The sequence below is a fragment of the Phragmites australis genome, chromosome 1, assembly GCF_958298935.1.
Source record: "Phragmites australis chromosome 1, lpPhrAust1.1, whole genome shotgun sequence".
Lineage (NCBI taxonomy): Eukaryota > Viridiplantae > Streptophyta > Magnoliopsida > Poales > Poaceae > Phragmites > Phragmites australis.
The window spans coordinates 47,555,472-47,572,717 of NC_084921.1; the positions used below are offsets into that span (position 1 = coordinate 47,555,472).

The 17,246-nt window shown below is 47.7% G+C and overlaps 1 protein-coding gene across 3 annotated transcripts; it reads right to left on the reverse strand.

The window, feature by feature from the left end:
- Positions 1-9,550: 9,550 nt before the first annotated feature.
- LOC133923578 (TOM1-like protein 6) lies at positions 9,551-16,860 on the reverse strand. Of its 3 annotated transcripts, none has more exons than XM_062368866.1 (10): positions 16,574-16,860; positions 15,649-15,706; positions 15,338-15,436; positions 14,385-14,498; positions 13,979-14,029; positions 11,456-11,604; positions 11,283-11,364; positions 11,083-11,168; positions 10,678-10,902; positions 9,551-10,597 (listed from the first exon to the last, which is right to left on the reverse strand). In XM_062368866.1, exons 1-10 carry the CDS (start codon positions 16,720-16,722, stop codon positions 9,745-9,747), a joined length of 1,866 nt encoding a protein of 621 aa, XP_062224850.1. In that variant the 5' UTR covers positions 16,723-16,860; the 3' UTR covers positions 9,551-9,744. The 3 variants fall into 3 exon arrangements, with proteins under 3 accessions (XP_062224850.1, XP_062224845.1, XP_062224858.1); XM_062368861.1 differs by having other exon boundaries at positions 15,628-15,706; positions 16,574-16,859; XM_062368874.1 differs by lacking the exon at positions 13,979-14,029 and having other exon boundaries at positions 15,628-15,706; positions 16,574-16,857.
- Positions 16,861-17,246: the final 386 nt, after the last annotated feature.

Genomic DNA, 17,246 nt, shown 5'->3' on the forward strand with positions numbered 1-17,246 from the left:
ATGAAATGATTACGCCTTTCTCCGTGGCACCTTGGCATTCGTGTCCCCTCTTTCCCATTCAGGATATGTTGAGGTCGGCGCGCCTATAAAAGGAAAGGATGGAGAACACTAAAAGGAAAGAGAGAAAGACTTCGACCACCAGACGACCAACAATCTCCGACGAACCAGGCCAAAGATAGATCGACAGACACTCGAACCAGCTCGAGTTAAGCTAGAACATAAGAGCCTCAAGCTCTTTGTAAACAGCTCTCCCCTTAGAACCAGATACCTCCTTGAAGAATTCTCTTCAAGGATAAATATAGTGTTCATACAGGAGTAGGGTGTTACGCCTCCGTGCGGCCCGAACCTGTCTAAAACCCGGCGTACCCACCTTTTCTTGCATTAGGGTGATCGTCTCCCGCCAGCCATCGCATTTATTTCCGTTCCCGCTTATTTCCCAAACAAGTTTTTTCAGGATCATCCCCCCGGCCGAATCTCTAAAAAGGGGTCTCTCGGGATCCCTGCGACAGGAGTTCACTCTCCGACAGCTGGCGCGCCAGGTAGGGGGCTTCTCCCCGCCTGAGCAGTCTGAAGGCTTCGCCCCGTGGGGTAAGTCGATGTCACCCAACCTTGTAAATATTGCACATTAAGTTTTTCAATAAGCAATCGCTATATCAAAATACTTTTTCTGGATTCCGTATGTTTAATATGTCTGGTGAGGAGCTCGGTTGTGCGAGAAAAAGTTCGCTCTCTCTTTTTTCCCGTTGACAAAAGAATCCCGATCGGTATGCATGCGAGCAGTCGCCGCTGACCCACGTCCGGCATGGTAGGCTGTGGTGTTCGGTGTCATGGCAGGCTCCCGGGCACTACCAAGTTTCGGGGTGCTCTGGGTAATCCAATCGCTCGAGCTGCTCGAGTAGTCCGGAGCTCGGGCCCTCGGAGCGGGCTGTCGGTGCTCGGTCTGGTCTGTCGTACCCGGACGCCACCGAACCATAGGACCTCTAGGTTATGCCTCTGTCCGCTCTTGTTCACCGGTTTGGGTATTCAAGAGGTCTCGGGTCAAAAACGAGAACAGTCTATAGCAAGTACCGCACTAACAGAGCGCACCAGACAAAGAAATTCTATATTCTCTCTCAAGTCACAGGCTGGCAATCACAAGCAGTTCGGCCGCAAGGGCTTCAATGCCCCGGTCTCTGGTCGGCCCCAAGGGTCTTCGGGTGGTCCTACCACTTAGGCTTGGGTGGTCGAGGCCACCCGACCCTAGGAGCCTCGTATGCCTCTGGGCCCTCGGGCGCTCCGTTGAAAGAATCAAGTCCCCGGGCCCCCGAGCTCGGAGGCACACCCCTCCTGGATCGGTTGGCCGGAAGGACGACAGCTGTCCGGTGAGTGGTTATATTCAGACAAGTCTGCTTTCAGTAAATTTATGTTCCCGAGTCATTCTCGGGGGCTCTCGCGTTTTAATCTGTTCGGCGAGGTGGTCTCCTTGCACGCAAAAACCCTGCCGCGTGTCTACTTTTTCCCAGAACGACATAGCGGTTTGTAGAAAGGAGTACTGTGCTTACGATAATGTCTGACCGAAGCCCTTCGTGGTCGTCGTGGTGTTCGGTCTGCTTTTATGGACCCCGATCACTACCGAGTCCTCGGGTGCCCTGGGTAATCCTATCGCTCGAGCTGCTCGAGTAGTCCGGAGCTCCGGCCTTGGGGGCGGGCTGTCAGTGCTCGGTCCGGCCCGTTTTGAGCCCGGGCACCACCGGACCGCGAGGACTTTTGGTCACATTCTCGCCCGCACGCGTCTCCCTTCTACTAACTGAGTGGTCGCAAAGTGAAAAAGTGTTCATTAGGCACGGCGTGTTCCGAGCAGGATCGATCTATCTCCCGGGCAAGGGAGTCTGTGTCTTCGTTTCTTAACCTAGGTAGTGCGGACTCGCGAGAGCTTGAGGGCTGGCTGCGCCAACGCCAGCGACCGGAACAACTTCATTTCTCGGGGATGGGAAGGTCGGGAACGGCCCGACTGAGTACTCCCCGGGACTTCCAGGCAGAGCACCAGAAGAAACATCAAACACACAGAGAAATTGGAGTTGCGAGCCCAAGGAAAAACTGCCATTATATTCACAAGACATATACAAGGCGTTTTCTAAGGGTTCACTCCTAATATTCACTCCTACATCTACAACAAAAGAAGAGAGGGCACAGAAGGCCTAGTCGGCGGCAGAGGCGTCGGCTGAATCCTCCGAGTCGTCCCCGGGGGCTGGCGGCGGCGGCACTTCTCGCCTGAAGCCGGCCGCCACCACGGAGGCGGTACTCCTAACCGCTGCCCGGGCGGCCTCCTCCTCAGCCTCGACTACTCCCTCCCGCGCTGGCTCCAACGGGAAGTTCGGGTCCCTGCTTCGGTAGCAGGCCAAGACGTGCTCGGCCACGGCACGTGCCAAGCCACGTCCCTCCCGGGCGGCAAGTTCCTGAACTGCCCAGGGCAGGGTCTCGAGGCGCTCGCAGACCTGCTGCAGCCCCAACACTTGTCGTGCGGGGCCGTCGCCCTTCTTGTCGTCGACAAGCCGTCCGAGACCACCCTTCTCCACGGCCCGTCGCATCCGCCGGAGGATGTCCTCCAGCATATGCTCAAGGTTGACCCGCGAGACAAAGGCGGTCTCGAGCTTCTCCTTGGCGGCCCGCAGCTGTGCCTCGAGTCCCTGGTCCCTGGCCGGACCAGAAGAACCGCCAGCTGCGGCGGGGACGGCAGCCTGCTTCGCCTTGGCCACCATCTCGGACAAGGCGCGCTCACGGGTGGCCAGTTCCGCCTCGTGCTTCGCATTCTCTTCCGCCCTGGTAGCCGCGGCGGCCACCGCAGCAGCAGCTTCGCCCTCTCGGCGACTCAGTTCGCCTTCTCGACGCAACTGTCAGACGAATCTCCCGCCGATCGCACGATGTCAGCGGTTGCCAGGCGTATTTTCCTCGATCTGCGCGGCGACCGCGCGTGCCGCCCGTATGGTTATCATACCCTTCGGAAGTTGTGTGGACACGCGTCCACTCATTTTCCCGTTGGAACGTACTTAAGGTCTAGGTCCGCAAGGGCCACCTCTCGAAAGCTTGCCACATGGCGTCCGCGCTAGCCTTGGCCTCGGTCGCGACGAAGGGCCCATTCGCAGTCTCCGTCCCATCGGCTACCAACGGGCCCGGGGGCTACTGTCGGTGTATTCAGAACCAGGGGTCCCTAAGTCCCGAGGCCAGGCCGGCTATCCACCACATGTCACCACCCTGCGAGGTAAGAAAAAGCTAAGTCCCGGGAGAAGGTGCTCGGGGCCGCCGCCTCTGGTTCCCGAGCACCCTAGTTCCCCGATGATCTGCAGGGTCCAAATACTAAGACCAAAGTGCTCGGGGCTGCACGTGGCAGCCCCCGAGGACTCGGTACCCCGAAGGTCCCACCGAAGTGCTCGGGAGAGAGTGCTCGGGGCTGCACGTGGCAGCCCCCGAGGACTCGGTGCCCCGAAGGTCCCACCGAAGTGCTCGGGAGAGAGTGCTCGGGGCTGCACGTGGCAGCCCCCGAGGACTCGGTGCCCCGAAGGTCCCACCGAAGTGCTCGGGAGAGAGTGCTCGGGGCTGCACGTGGCAGCCCCCGAGGACCCAGTGCCCCGAAGGCCCCACCAAAGTGCTCGGGAGAGAGTGCTCGGGGCTGCACGTGGCAGCCCCCGAGGACTCGGTGCCCCGAAGGTCCCACCGAAGTGCTCGGGAGAGAGTGCTCGGGGCTGCACATGGCAGCCCCCGAGGACCCAGTGCCCCGAAGGCCCCACCAAAGTGCTCGGGAGAGAGTGCTCGGGGCTGCACGTGGCAGCCCCCGAGGACTCGGTGCCCCGAAGGTCCCACCGCAGTACTCGGGAGAGAGTGTTCGGGGCTGCACGTGGCAGCCCCCGAGGACTCGGTGCCCCGAAGGTTCGCGCAAGATCATTCAACGACCCGAAGGGTCCCGTCGTCAGGGTGTCATCCAGTCAAAGGCCCAATGCCGCATTTAATAGGCACGCGCGGTCTGACATCCTGACATTCTCAGCTGCCCACGCCCCAGTGTCAGACCCTGCCATGCACTAGCAGGGGGCCGTGGGTCCATTAAATGCACGGGTCCCGTCCCGTTTTTATCCAGGTGCCTCGGGATAACGTTGCCAGAATCGAAGCACTCCGCCTGCCACCCTGCCCTGGCAGAAGAACAAGACAGGGTGGGCGCACTGGGCACCTCTGAGGCTGACCGGTGGGCCCCTTTTAGGGCGCCCCGAGGCTTCCGCAGCGGCTGGTGGTCGAATGCGCGCCGCATTTCTCCACCACCCCTGTCACTTCGCCAAAATGAAATGATTACGCCTTTCTCCGTGGCACCTTGGCATTCGTGTCCCCTCTTTCCCATTCAGGATATGTTGAGGTCGGCGCGCCTATAAAAGGAAAGGATGGAGAACACTAAAAGGAAAGAGAGAAAGCCTTCGACCACCAGACGACCAACAATCTCCGACGAACCAGGCCAAAGATAGATCGACAGACACTCGAACCAGCTCGAGTTAAGCTAGAACATAAGAGCCTCAAGCTCTTTGTAAACAGCTCTCCCCTTAGAACCAGATACCTCCTTGAAGAATTCTCTTCAAGGATAAATATAGTGTTCATACAGGAGTAGGGTGTTACGCCTCCGTGCGGCCCGAACCTGTCTAAAACCCGGCGTACCCACCTTTTCTTGCATTAGGGTGATCGTCTCCCGCCAGCCATCGCATTTATTTCCGTTCCCGCTTATTTCCCAAACAAGTTTTTTCAGGATCATCCCCCCGGCCGAATCTCTAAAAAGGGGTCTCTCGGGATCCCTGCGACAGGAGTTCACTCTCCGACATGCATCCATCACCTGCACACCATGAAATAAGCAAACATGTTTCTCTAACTCCAAAGCAAGTTAGTTCAAAACCAAAATCACAATTCTTCAGTTCAAAATACATTATACTGAAAACGTGAACACCGAATAATCCGACATATTTTGCCTCTGAACACTAGACTATCAAGTGAATGTAGCACTATTTGTTCTAGGAAAATTTTGCTCTCTGCAAGAAAAGGTACTCTTACCTACTACCGAGGACATTTTAGTCTATTTTTTTCTTCATTCATCGGACGGCTGCAGCGCCTTCATGACTTAGCTTCACCTCGACGCAAGCTTCACGATGGTGTCACGTACTCCTTCAGTCCTCCCATTGTTTTGATGCCAAACCGTGAAACCCTAGCACGCTTCTTAAAGTGTGACTAGTTGCCACTTGCTTCCACCTGAAGCGAGCGTTCCGATAATAACGTGTGTCCTCCATCTTGTGATCTTGATTGTCGGTAAGTCTCTACCGCTCCCGATCCCTCGGGTCAACTTGTCACTTGCACGGACATCCCCTTCGCTTGACTTTATCAACACGCCGTCTCCATCCTCCGTTTCATATTTTGCTTGACCTCCATATTTACAACTAGGATCACTCTTGACTCCGTCTAGCCTCCTTGATCGTCCGGCACCAAACCTTTCGTTTAGCCCCGATCATCCACCAAGTTGCATCCATCACCTACTCACCATGAGATAAGCAAACATGTTTTTCCAACTCCAAACCATGTTAGTTCAAAAATAAAATCACAAATCCTCAGTTCAAAATACATTGTCCTAAAAACGTGAACACCACATGATTCGACATGTTTTGAATATGAATATCGGATCATTCGGTGAGTGTAGCACTATTTATTTTAGGAAAATTTTTCTCTTTGTAAGAAAAGGTCCGATGGAAGCTTCCAGTGATCTCATGTTCATCACCGGATAATTCAGCGTGTGCAAATCCACCGAACCACCCTTCTGCAACCTCTCTACAACAAAAGATCTGATAATTTTTTTTTGCAAACCCACACACCGGATGTTCCAGTGAGGTATTTTTTTGGACTCTGAAACAGTCTGCTCCAATCCAAACTTCGGTTGGCTATAAACAAGAACACGCACAAATAAGCTCATGCCAATTAAAATCATCTCAAATCCAATATTGTCAATGACTCATCGTACGCAAATTAAGACACATTTTAACTTAGTATCTCACACGGTTTAAAGGACCTGTGGGAATATGGCTAGTAGTGCAGGTGTTTATCTAGGAGGCTGGAGCGATAACAGCAAAGAGCTACACGGTAGGCAAAAAAGAGAAATGGCAACAACAAAGGCCGACACAAGTAGAATAAAAATGCAAACAAGAATATGTTTATCCCATTTTCATGAATGTTCTTTTTCTATGTACACAATAATATGTTTACCACATTTTCATGAATAGAAATGTGTGTTAGAGGCACTGCACGGCGGCGTGGCCACCGAGATGGAAGTCTACCGATCAGAGGGCCGCTTGTTGGAGGTGAACGACCACGGGGAGCGTGGTAGCTGATGGCCATATAGCTCTCGCGGTGGTTTGGAGAATTATTTTCTCGGTTCAATATGGGAAAATGAAACTAAAATGGATTCAATTTATTTTCATCATGGGTATTTATTTTCGGTCGACACGAGAAAGCATGTGAATGGATAGAAACACCTTTGGTCTCCTTCCTCTTACTGTGGGGACCACCACACCTTCTCTTTCTTTCTCCACTTCTCCTCTCATGTGCATAAGCAGCCGACCAATGAGCGTGGTGACGAGGTTGCTGAGCTTGGGGTTCTTGTGAGCCCAAAGGCCGAGGAACGGAGCGACAGAGTAGAGGAAGTGATAGATGACAAGGGAGGAAACCCCGCGGCGGAGAGACAACCAAGAGGATGTGGGGTGGGGAAGAGAGGAGGCGGCGGCACCACGCCTTGCTGGAGCCTCCGGCGGAGAGGACATCACGGGGGCGGTGGAGAGCATAAAGAGGTCGTGATGTTACAAATGCATGAAGATCGAGGCAAATACGTCCTCTAACAGCGAGAGGATCAGCTCTGTGCTGCCCCCGCACACATGCTCATCCTCGCCACACAAAACGAGTGTGAAGCAGGTGGATGGCGAAGAAGACCATCTCTCTCTCTCTCTCTCTCATATCGAATTTGGGCATCCCTAAGTAGCAGAGGAAAGTGGCGTGTGCGGACGATTAGGGAGAGGCAGGCTGCAAAGTAACCGAGGTGGGAGAGCGTCGAGGCTCGAGAGAATGCACGGAGGAGGAGGAGGGCACCGGTGGGAGGCTCGGCAAAGATTACCTAATATATGGGGCTTGCCACATATGGGGAGGGGTGCCACGGGTATATCAATCCATTCACCACGTTCCTTTTTGTCCCTCTCATGAAAACTGGCAATTGCACACGTATATTTAACGTTTAAGATATGATAATATATGAAAGGTAAATATTTAATGTTTAGGTATAGAAGGCAAATAATAAGAGATTGAATATATTTTTGGAATGTGTAAAAGATAAATATTGAACGTCTAGATATAGAAGATAATTAATATGAGATTAAATGTATTTTTAGAGGGAGAAACAGGGAGAATTTTTGCACAGTAATTGTTTGATCAATTCGGGTGAACGATAAAGATCATTCGGTTCTGTCATAACTCGTGTATTTTATAAAAGTATAGATATAGATGAATATATTATTATTACGATGTCCTCCATCAAATTGTCACAAAGGAATGGTCCACCAGCTAAACCAGAGAGGAACGGTGACCTCCCGCAAAATCCACGATTGAGTGACGTTCTACAGCAAATTTTGCCATGAAAAAATTAGTATTAACTCGTGAAATAGTTAATTTATTGTACAATTCTTTGCCTAAGACCCAGTTGATTCGCTTCTCTCTTTGCGCATGGTCTGGCTGTCTGATTCGACAAACATTTGCCAGCCTATTGGCTGATACAGCTACAAAATGTTTTTTTAAGGAAATACAGGTATAAAATATCATGGGCTAGGTCGAGGAAAGAGTCTCGAATTCACTTAGTAGATTAGGATGGCCCTTTTAAGCCTGGGCAGCCATGCCCAGCACTTGCGAGTCCTGACTCTGTCAGAGTTTTTGCATTTTTGTATTTTCGAAATATAAAAATAAAAAAATCTCGCTGTCACAGCCCAGCGTCCAGATTCCAGAATCTTTGCGCGTTAATGTATTCTGTGTTTGTGCCTTTGTGTCCAATTCCCTACCAGTCGTAGCGTACAACCTGTCAACCCTGAGATAAGGGACTCGGGTGGTATATGCAACAGCAACTCAAGAGATGTGGAGAATGTTATATCTTTCAGAAATTTCACTGTTGGACTGTTTCCAGGGAGCTGGTTGGGTCGGCCTGTTTCTCCTCGCCTGTTTGGCCCGGGCCCTCTCATCGTGTTACAAAAGGAGCAGCTCAGCTCTAGGGTGTTCAACCGGGGGGGGGGTCCTCGGGTGGATAAGGATGAGGCTGGCTGGGGAGATTGCGACGGCGGCGGTAAAACTGTCATGCCCGGTTCCCTCGGGTAGGCGGTTCGGTGAGCCTCCCCTTCTTATGTGCTTCCTCCTCTCCTCTGGGACACCTGATTTTTGTGTGTGATTTTCTCACCCCTCACTGGTTCCTTTCCGGCCTGCTCTGGGGCGATTGAGTCCTGATTTGTTGGGTGCTCGATCTGATTTTTTGGAGCCGGGAAGAGGAATTTGTTGGTGTCGGAGCTGCACGGCTGAAGTTCATCCACGCGTGCAGTGGCAGTGTGGAGAGGCTTTGTATCTCCGATCTCCTTCTCTCCGTCGGCAACGGCGGGTGCTAGGTTTTCTGGGACAGCGGCTTTCGAGTCTTGCCTAGCCTCACTTCTTTTCGACTTTGATCGAAATTTCGCTGTGAGTAATCTTTCTCCTAATCCCTTTGACTGTTCCTGCTCTGTGATGATTGATGTAGTCTGAGATTGGGCTATTAGTCAAGAACAATAGCAATAGGGTTGTGGTGCTCTGGATGTATGAGCTGCTGTGATGCACTGAAATAGTGGGCTGCTGATGGTAGTCTGATGTTTGTTATTAGCTATACAGAGATGGCAATGAACTTGCGGGCTGCTGATGGTAGTCTGATGTTTGTTATTCACTGTATAGAGATGGCAAATTCTTGTCTTTACTAGATGAATATGGTGATAGCAATCTTTTGTAGGGTTCACTACCTGCATACTTGTGTTAATTCTGAAACTACCGAATACAGTCAATGGGAGGCCCTCTGTACTGTTGCAGCTCATTGTCCAGTGCTTTACTTTGGTATTATATCCAAACTCTATTTGCTAGTTGAGATTTTAACTATAGCCTAATCAATGATGAAATTTGTAGAATAATTTGGGAGCAAGACTGACTTAAGGGCCAATTGTTATGTAAAAATCTGAGAGCAAATGTTTACCTTTTTATATTCTGCTGTCAGTCTATTGAGATAATTGCTCATATGCTCAGCAATTCAGCTATTTAAGATACACATGTTGAATAATGTAGTTGCTGTCTATTTTCAGTTATGCAATTACTTTATTGTGTGTATAGATAGCTCATATTACTGCTATAATAATTGCCTCTATGGAATAATATTCATGCTCTATTTATCGCCTATATTACAACAGAGAACTCAGATACCATCAGATTTCGTCACAACCATCCGCCTCAGAGGAGCAAATATGTTAATCATTTATATACATGAACAATCGTCTACATCTCTCTTTTAACTTAACAGTAGCACCCACGAATCAACCAATGTTACCAAACATGTCAAACGAGGGAACGGTGATATACAGCAAATGTACATCGAACCCAAGAGATAGATATCAAGAAAAGAAACTACTGATCACCACCAGTCATATTGACACAAACCTATTTCTTTCCACCAATCATAGGTTGACCACCATTTGAGCTACCCATACTAGTGGGCCCACCCATCTTATTTCCACCACTGAAACCCTTCAGGTCAATCAAATCACTGAATAAATTACCAGGTATGTAGTATGGTTTGTTAGCCACTGCAGAAGAAGCTTTTGGTTGTTGATTCCCATTCATTTGAGCTTGAGTCGCAGTCAGTCCATTGGTTGGTGGATAATCCACAGAATTGTAATGTTGAATTGGCTGGGAGGTTGCAGGGGGTCCATAAGGCACTGGAGAGGCATATGAAACTGGGAGAGGTGCATAGGTGGTAGTTTGGGCGGTGGAAGCAACAGGCGAGTGTAGTGGCTCTTGGTAAGCGGCCGAAAGGAAAGGATTAGAATCAACTGTTGCAGGAGTAGACGCCCATGGTGCTGCTTGATAGCCAGATGCATATGCTGGAGGCTGAGATGGATATGCTCCTGTGTGGGCCCAAGTTGAAACGTAATTGCTGTTTTGTGGAGTATATACCTGGTTTGTCGTCTGAGGGTAGTTCGAAGGATATTGTTTCACAGCAGAAGGATATTGATGTCCATTTGTAACTGTAGGTTGCTGAGGTTCATTTTGATTCTGTGTTGAAGAATCTGTAGAAGTTTCAGGAGTAGGGCTGCACAAGGTGAGGCTTAGAAGGTCGATCATATCCAGCTCTTTAGATTCAGTGCTACTGCTGGGAGCTGGGTCAAGAGGAACCAATGCGTTGCTTGCAGCAGAAGATGACGACTCTGAACCTGCTGGATCAATGGGTACAAGGGCAAGGTCCCCAGTGCTTGATGATGCATCATCGCTACTTACCACAGATTTATTTTTCCTGCAGATGCATAAAGCATGAAGCATTAACATACTGTGCCGGGAAGTAAAGCTGGCATGCTACAGGCTACTCAGAAGTACCTTTGCGCCAGCTGGGCGAACTCATCTTCCTCTTCATCAGCAACGTTGATATGTTCAGGAGGTGCAGATGGCTTTACTGCAGGAGCCTCTCTAGGAACCTCAACTGTCTCTCTCGCAGGTGCTTCAACCGCCAAAGGAGTACCAGTGGCCATGGCATCATATTTTGAAAGTACACTTTGTAAGAGATCGTTTATTTCCAGTCCTTGCTTAAGTAACTGCTCGTTCCTAAACAATGTTACAGAAGATCTCAAAAGTCAAATGTGTGCTACACAGCAGACACAGCAGTGCTTTGATGCCTGCACATAAGCTACACTGGATATGAAAGAACGAACATAGGGGAACCATGCAAGACTATTGCAGGTCAAAGAGAAAGGAGCAGCAATATTTACAGAACCAAATATTTACCCTGTTGAACTGACAAACTGCAAAAGCTTTTGTTGATTTGAGCGACACTGGGTCACAAGATCTGTGATAATTTCATCATTAACAGCCTGGGTCCAAAATAAATTTAAGAGGTCACTCATCCACAATTACAGTAAAACCTACTGCCAGTAATAACAGATGGTCATAAGTAAATAACTTTCAGAGAAGATAAATATTTATACCATACGATCAGATGGGTTCAAAGCATGCACCATATCATTCAGTAGGTCTGTCACATTTCGAATTTTATTCAAGTCCCCTAAACTGTAACCCGCAAAAAAAAGAGAGACTGAGATGGGTAAACTGGGTGAGAACAAGCCAAATGAGTCCAATGCACTATGGAAAGGGGCATAACCTCAGAGTCTCAACATCTGAGGACATTCTGTCATTAAGACTTCCCGCGACATATCTGGGTGAACCATAGGTTTGAGAATTATGTGTAGCAGGAGGAGTAAATATTGGTGGGGCATCTATAGGACGTCTTGGGAACACCACACCTGTCGTCTGTAACAAAATTTCACAATTAGTAAAGATGGTTGCAACCGAAAGGATTATTTCCAGAAAGAAAAAAAAAACAGAGAGTAAAATTGAATTTGTGCCACTTCAAAACACAGCATTTGAAAAAATGCTACTCAGTTTTCTGTACTGGGGAAGGTGCCACTCAAGTTTCCTGTTGCTTTGAAGTATACAATTTTCTCTTCATCATCTCATTTCCCATCTTTCTCTCCTATTTTATGACATGCTAAACTACTCCCTCCGTTCTCCTTTAGATGTTGTTTAACCCTTGGCACATAGAACAAGGTAGCAGTGAATACTCCCACCCATGACATGTTTACCACCTCTTGATTGTTGCTCTTGTTAGGAATATCTACTTGTATCCAATAGTAGCCCTTAGGGCCAATATATAGAGTACATGATAAGGACTATAGTAACCTATACGTAATGGATAAGGACTTTATATTCCTAACACCCCCTTCAAATATAAGGCGTATGCAATAGCATTGAATTTGAATGAGCTGACACTAAGTAATAAACTTAGACTAATACATCCAAAAAAGTCTCTTCAAAGCCATCGTAGAGTGGAGTCTTGGTAATCCTGTCGAATCAAACCAAAGAAGTGCAAAACGAAACACAAGAGTAGAGTCGTGATGACGACAACAAATGGATGTCCTTGGCCAAGAATCGCAACAAAGCGACGATAAGTAGCAAGACAACAAAAGTTGTCGCTAAGGCCCCGAAAAGACCTAGATGACACAGTTGCATCAATAACGACGGGAAAGGATTAGCCAACAAAGAAATATGTAGCTAACCACAAAAGAAACTGACTAATTGTTGAAGAAATATGTGGATTCGCACGGCATAGATGAACTCAGGGAGACTAAGACTTGGATGTGGACGCATCGGAAAAACGACGGCTAAAACTAGATGCAAACGAAGCTAGCAGCAGATAGCACCAAAGCACAGCCTAGCACAACAACATGCTACCACACCTAAGACGCAACAGACCATCATGAAATTTCCAGCAAGAGGTCTTGCTGCCCACGGCCCAAACATAGAAGAGTAGAACAAGCTATGCAACCAGAAACAGGAGACCAAATGATGGAGAGAAGCCTCGGGTATGGATGTGAGTAGGAGTGTGGAGCAGAGCAAAAGCGAGCAATATGCCACTAGCAGGCAACAACAAAGACTCTAAGACGAGACTAAGACACTAGCAGGAGCAAGGATACTAGCAGCAGTGGAAAACGATGGAAGTGTACTACTTCGTTATGAAGGAAACAGTGCAGAGCAGCTAAGTTTTTTCTTTTTTCTTTTTGAACCGATCTACTACAGCCTTTTTCCCACCCGTAAACAGAGCAGAGCAGGCAGGGACGAAACAAAGACTAGAGAGTCAAGACCGTAGGGTGAAGAAGAGATCCAAGCGATTGTTGCAGTGGCGTCGACCAAGATGGACTTGAAGCAGAGTAAGTCTAGCTGAAGGCTTGATGGCGGATCCTAGCGTTGGATCTTAGCGGCGATGAACGGCAAACAGATCCGCCTCCTTCGGGGCGAAGGCGTCCGCACCGATCTTCCCGACGTGAATGCGCACCCCGAGCGAGTGCCTCGTGGAGCTGGGCATCTCGGCGGACCACCCGCTGAGGCCCGAGGAGGCGGCAATGCGGCTAGGGCTAGTAGTGGGTGGGCGAAACCAGTAGCGGGCAGGAGAATCCGGTTGGGAAGGGGAGGGAGGGTAGCATGGAGTCGTCCAGATCAGGGCAGAGTGGTCGAGCGAGCTCGCAAGCAGCAGAGCGAGGGGAGTGAGGGCGTCCAGCAGTGCGAGTAAGATCGTCGCTAGAAAACAGCGGCGGACCGGGGGGACCGACACCACCACCGCTTGAGATAGCGTCGGATCGAGGGATGGAAGAGGAGCCAACGGGGGAAAAGTATATCCATATTTTTGGACGAGTTGCGGCGCCCCGAGTAAAACCTAACTCCAATACCATGTTAGGAATAGTAACTTGTATTCGATGGTAGCCAAGAGGGGCAATATATAGAGTACATGAGAGAGTATAGGATAAGAACTCTAGTAACCTATATGTAATGGATAAGAACTCTATATTTCCTAACAGCTCCCACATCCAATTAATGGCACCCAATCCACCACACTAATTCAATCCAAGCTCCAGTTTCCAGTAGATTTTTATATGAGCTATTTAGGAAACACCGCCTAGAGAACCTAAAATGGCATATATTTAAGAACAAAAACAAATTCCTAAAACAACATCTATTTGAGAACGGATGGAGTATAATCCTGCTTTAATGCTTAAACTCCTATTGCCTACATATCTTGTTTGGATCAAACCCATTGTGACCAAACGACACAAGGCACAATGACACAGACCTGTTCACTTTCTCTTTTGCTCAGTTGGTTGAGCGTCCTGGGAATGGACAGCTGCATTGATTGTCGGATGAGAATAATGGGTAAATAGGAGAAAAAGAGGGGAAGAGGAGAAAAGTGGAGAAATGGTATATTTGAAAGCAATAAGAAACTCTAGTGACATTCCCAAATAAAGGAAACTGGGAGGCGGTTTTTTTTTTTTTTCAAATGCCATGCCGTGTTTTGAAGTAGCATAAACCCAATTTTGCCTGAAAGAAGGGATGATTTGGCATGATCACATGATACATGCATGTTGAACAGAAGACATGCTTCTGAAATCATGCACAGTGGGAACAATATATTGGTGACGACAAATAACATAAAAAGATATTTCCATTTCCTTGGGAACAAACAGGGATCAGTTGCATACCTTTACTTCAAGATATGCCCAATGATATTGCGGGTATTTACTTCCAGGTCCACCAAATGCCTCTTGCCAGGAGTCTAAAAGTAACAATATCTTATCCCTTACTCGCATATCATTCTGAAAGCAAATTCCAAAAGAGAGAGTGCTTAGAATCCTAGCACAGATATGTCCAGTTATTAGAGCTAGTAGAACAACAACATAGGAATGGATCACCAATAACTTGAAATGGATCTTCCCATAACCAAATACTATGGCATGTCACATGATCCAAATGAACATAGTGCAGAAATAAGCAATTGATGTTGTAATAGTTAAAGAGAAGATGCTCTAACAATAATGGTTCGACTAACCAAAACAATAATTGCAAAAGTGAAGTTGGAGCACGAGATTATGGTTTATCGGTGCACAGGACTTCGAAAAACAAAGGCTATTACAAAGGAAAAGGTCTGTTCTGGTAACTGCAGAATATGGAATTGTAAGCAGGGTAGAGCAACTAACATGAAAGAGCTCTGCACACCACTTTAGTACTCGGATACTAATAATGATTCATCAGTGTAGTATTTAACAGAATAACAGGAGCAATGCGCTCACAACACATTCGCTGCCACAACCACCGGGATGATGGGGAGAATCATACATTTGACTTTCTTCGCTTTATTAGATTTTTAGAGAGAGAAGAGGTTCGACCACATAAGACACACAACAGTTCACGAGTGCTGCAAATAACCATCTAACAGTTCATGAGTATTGCTGGCATCACCCATGAGGTTCTAAATTTTTCAGACCAAAATATTTGTGGGGATTAGAGTGCTCTCCAATTATGCAACAAACTACTTCGACACTTACATTGCCATTGAAAATACTCAAGGCTATAAAGAATCTGCTTAAAAATTGTACTCTATGTACAACTTTTAGTAAAGACAAAAGTAAAGTAAGGAGAGTACTATATTATATACCTTCTTCTGGATAATTTTAACCATTTCTTGCAGAACATGCTGTTCAGAAACTTCGAACTGAACATATTCGCCACAGTTCTTCATCATTGTCTCCAAAAGCTGCACCAATTTTGTAACTTATATGAATAAAATAATTCACAACTTGGATTCTTGTTGTAAGCTATGATTTTCACAAGAGAAGTAATGAGTGATAACATTTGTCCTTTGTCCAAAAAATATAAAAAATGATGTAAAAATAATAATTCTCGCATGGTTTGTCATGGTATAGTCTCTATAATGAAAGTGCATACCGTCAAAGCATAGAATTGAACCTTTGGGTCCTTGTTCTGCAATCGTTTCTTCACTGCCTTTACCACATCCTTTGTTTGCCTGATTTGGATGTTCAGAAATTAGAACGATAAGCAGATAGCTAACTGGACCGCAAAAAAAAATGTCATTTCATTGATCATGACAGTATATGTGGAACCCAATTATCCACTAATTACTGAGGGAGCAGATAAAAATATATTTAAAAAACCATCCAGATTCCTCCAAGAAGGAAAGGCTGAATGGGATGCTTAAGTCCAAAACCCACGTGCCATCCTTCAAACAAACGTGGGATTTCAAGCTGGTTGTGTCTGCATCCCAACAGCATGGAGCCTAAGTTTGTCCTTATCATGAATAACCATTACGATGCAGCCGAAGTTGACATTGTTAGCATGATTGGTTCAGCTGATGGAATTATCATGAAACAGAATGCTTTACACACTTCATTTTTTTAAAGGATGGATGCCACTTACTGGAGGCAATTCACGCAAATCTCTAAAAGCTCATATCGTAGACTCCAGTTATGCCCCTTTACGAATTGTCACTTTTTATTGCCTTCTCCACACCAGACCCACAGTCATCCCATATTCCCATGTATGCAAGCAGAGTTCATGATCGAAAGGGCTGTCAGAGACAGCATGAGAGAGGGCAAAAGCCGAGCTCATGCTAAATGTGTCCTTTTTTTTTCCACACACACTTAAGGTTTAAGCAGCGCCATACTCACCATAAAAAGCATCGGATTCTATTTAAAATATGCATGAAGTAGTAGTGTTTTTTCATCCTATTGTCAAAACCGACCAAATTTTAGCCAAAACACGGCAATTGTGCCGGCCAAAACCCACTAAAGCCTAAGAAAAGACCAAAATTTTCCCACACCGCACCAAATCCCCCCACGCAGGCACGACGAGGAGGGAAGGGCCGCGCGCTCACCAGACGTCGGCGTTGATGATATCGCAGATTTCGAGGTTGACGGCCCAGTCGGGCCCCATGAGCAGGTGGCTCGTCGCCTTGTCCACCCGCGACGCCGCGTTCGGCGCCGCCGCGGGCGCCGCCCCCACCACGGCCCCCGCCGGATACATCGCCGCCGGCGGAGAGGGCTAGGGTTCCGGCTCCCCCGAGGAGACGCGCGATAAATTATCCCACCGCCCACCGGTGCCGTTGCTAGCAAAGAGGGTTTGAGCAAGAAAATCCGGGGGCTGTTTGGCTGCGCAGCGCCGGAAGCATGCCTACCTGTCACGCTCTCGTGATCTGTCCGAGTCATGACGGGTGGCTCCTACTCCCTCCAGAGTAAAAAAAAAAAAAAAAAAACTGGGTAAGCGCTTTTGGTCAAACTATTCAGGTTGTGCACGCACGCTATACTTACATTCGAACAAATTCATGTGAATATGTTCGAATATATATTTAAATAAAATTAGAAATATAATTTCTCTTAATGCAGATATACGTTTTAATCACTCAACGCGCTCACATATGCATGTATTACTTCTTTTAAGATCTAATTCTAAGAAATACGAGCACATACATCGGATCTAAAACTCGAATCCGGTTAGCAGAACCCTAACTAAGTGAGCTTTGCTCGGCTCGCAGATATTAAGGTTAATTT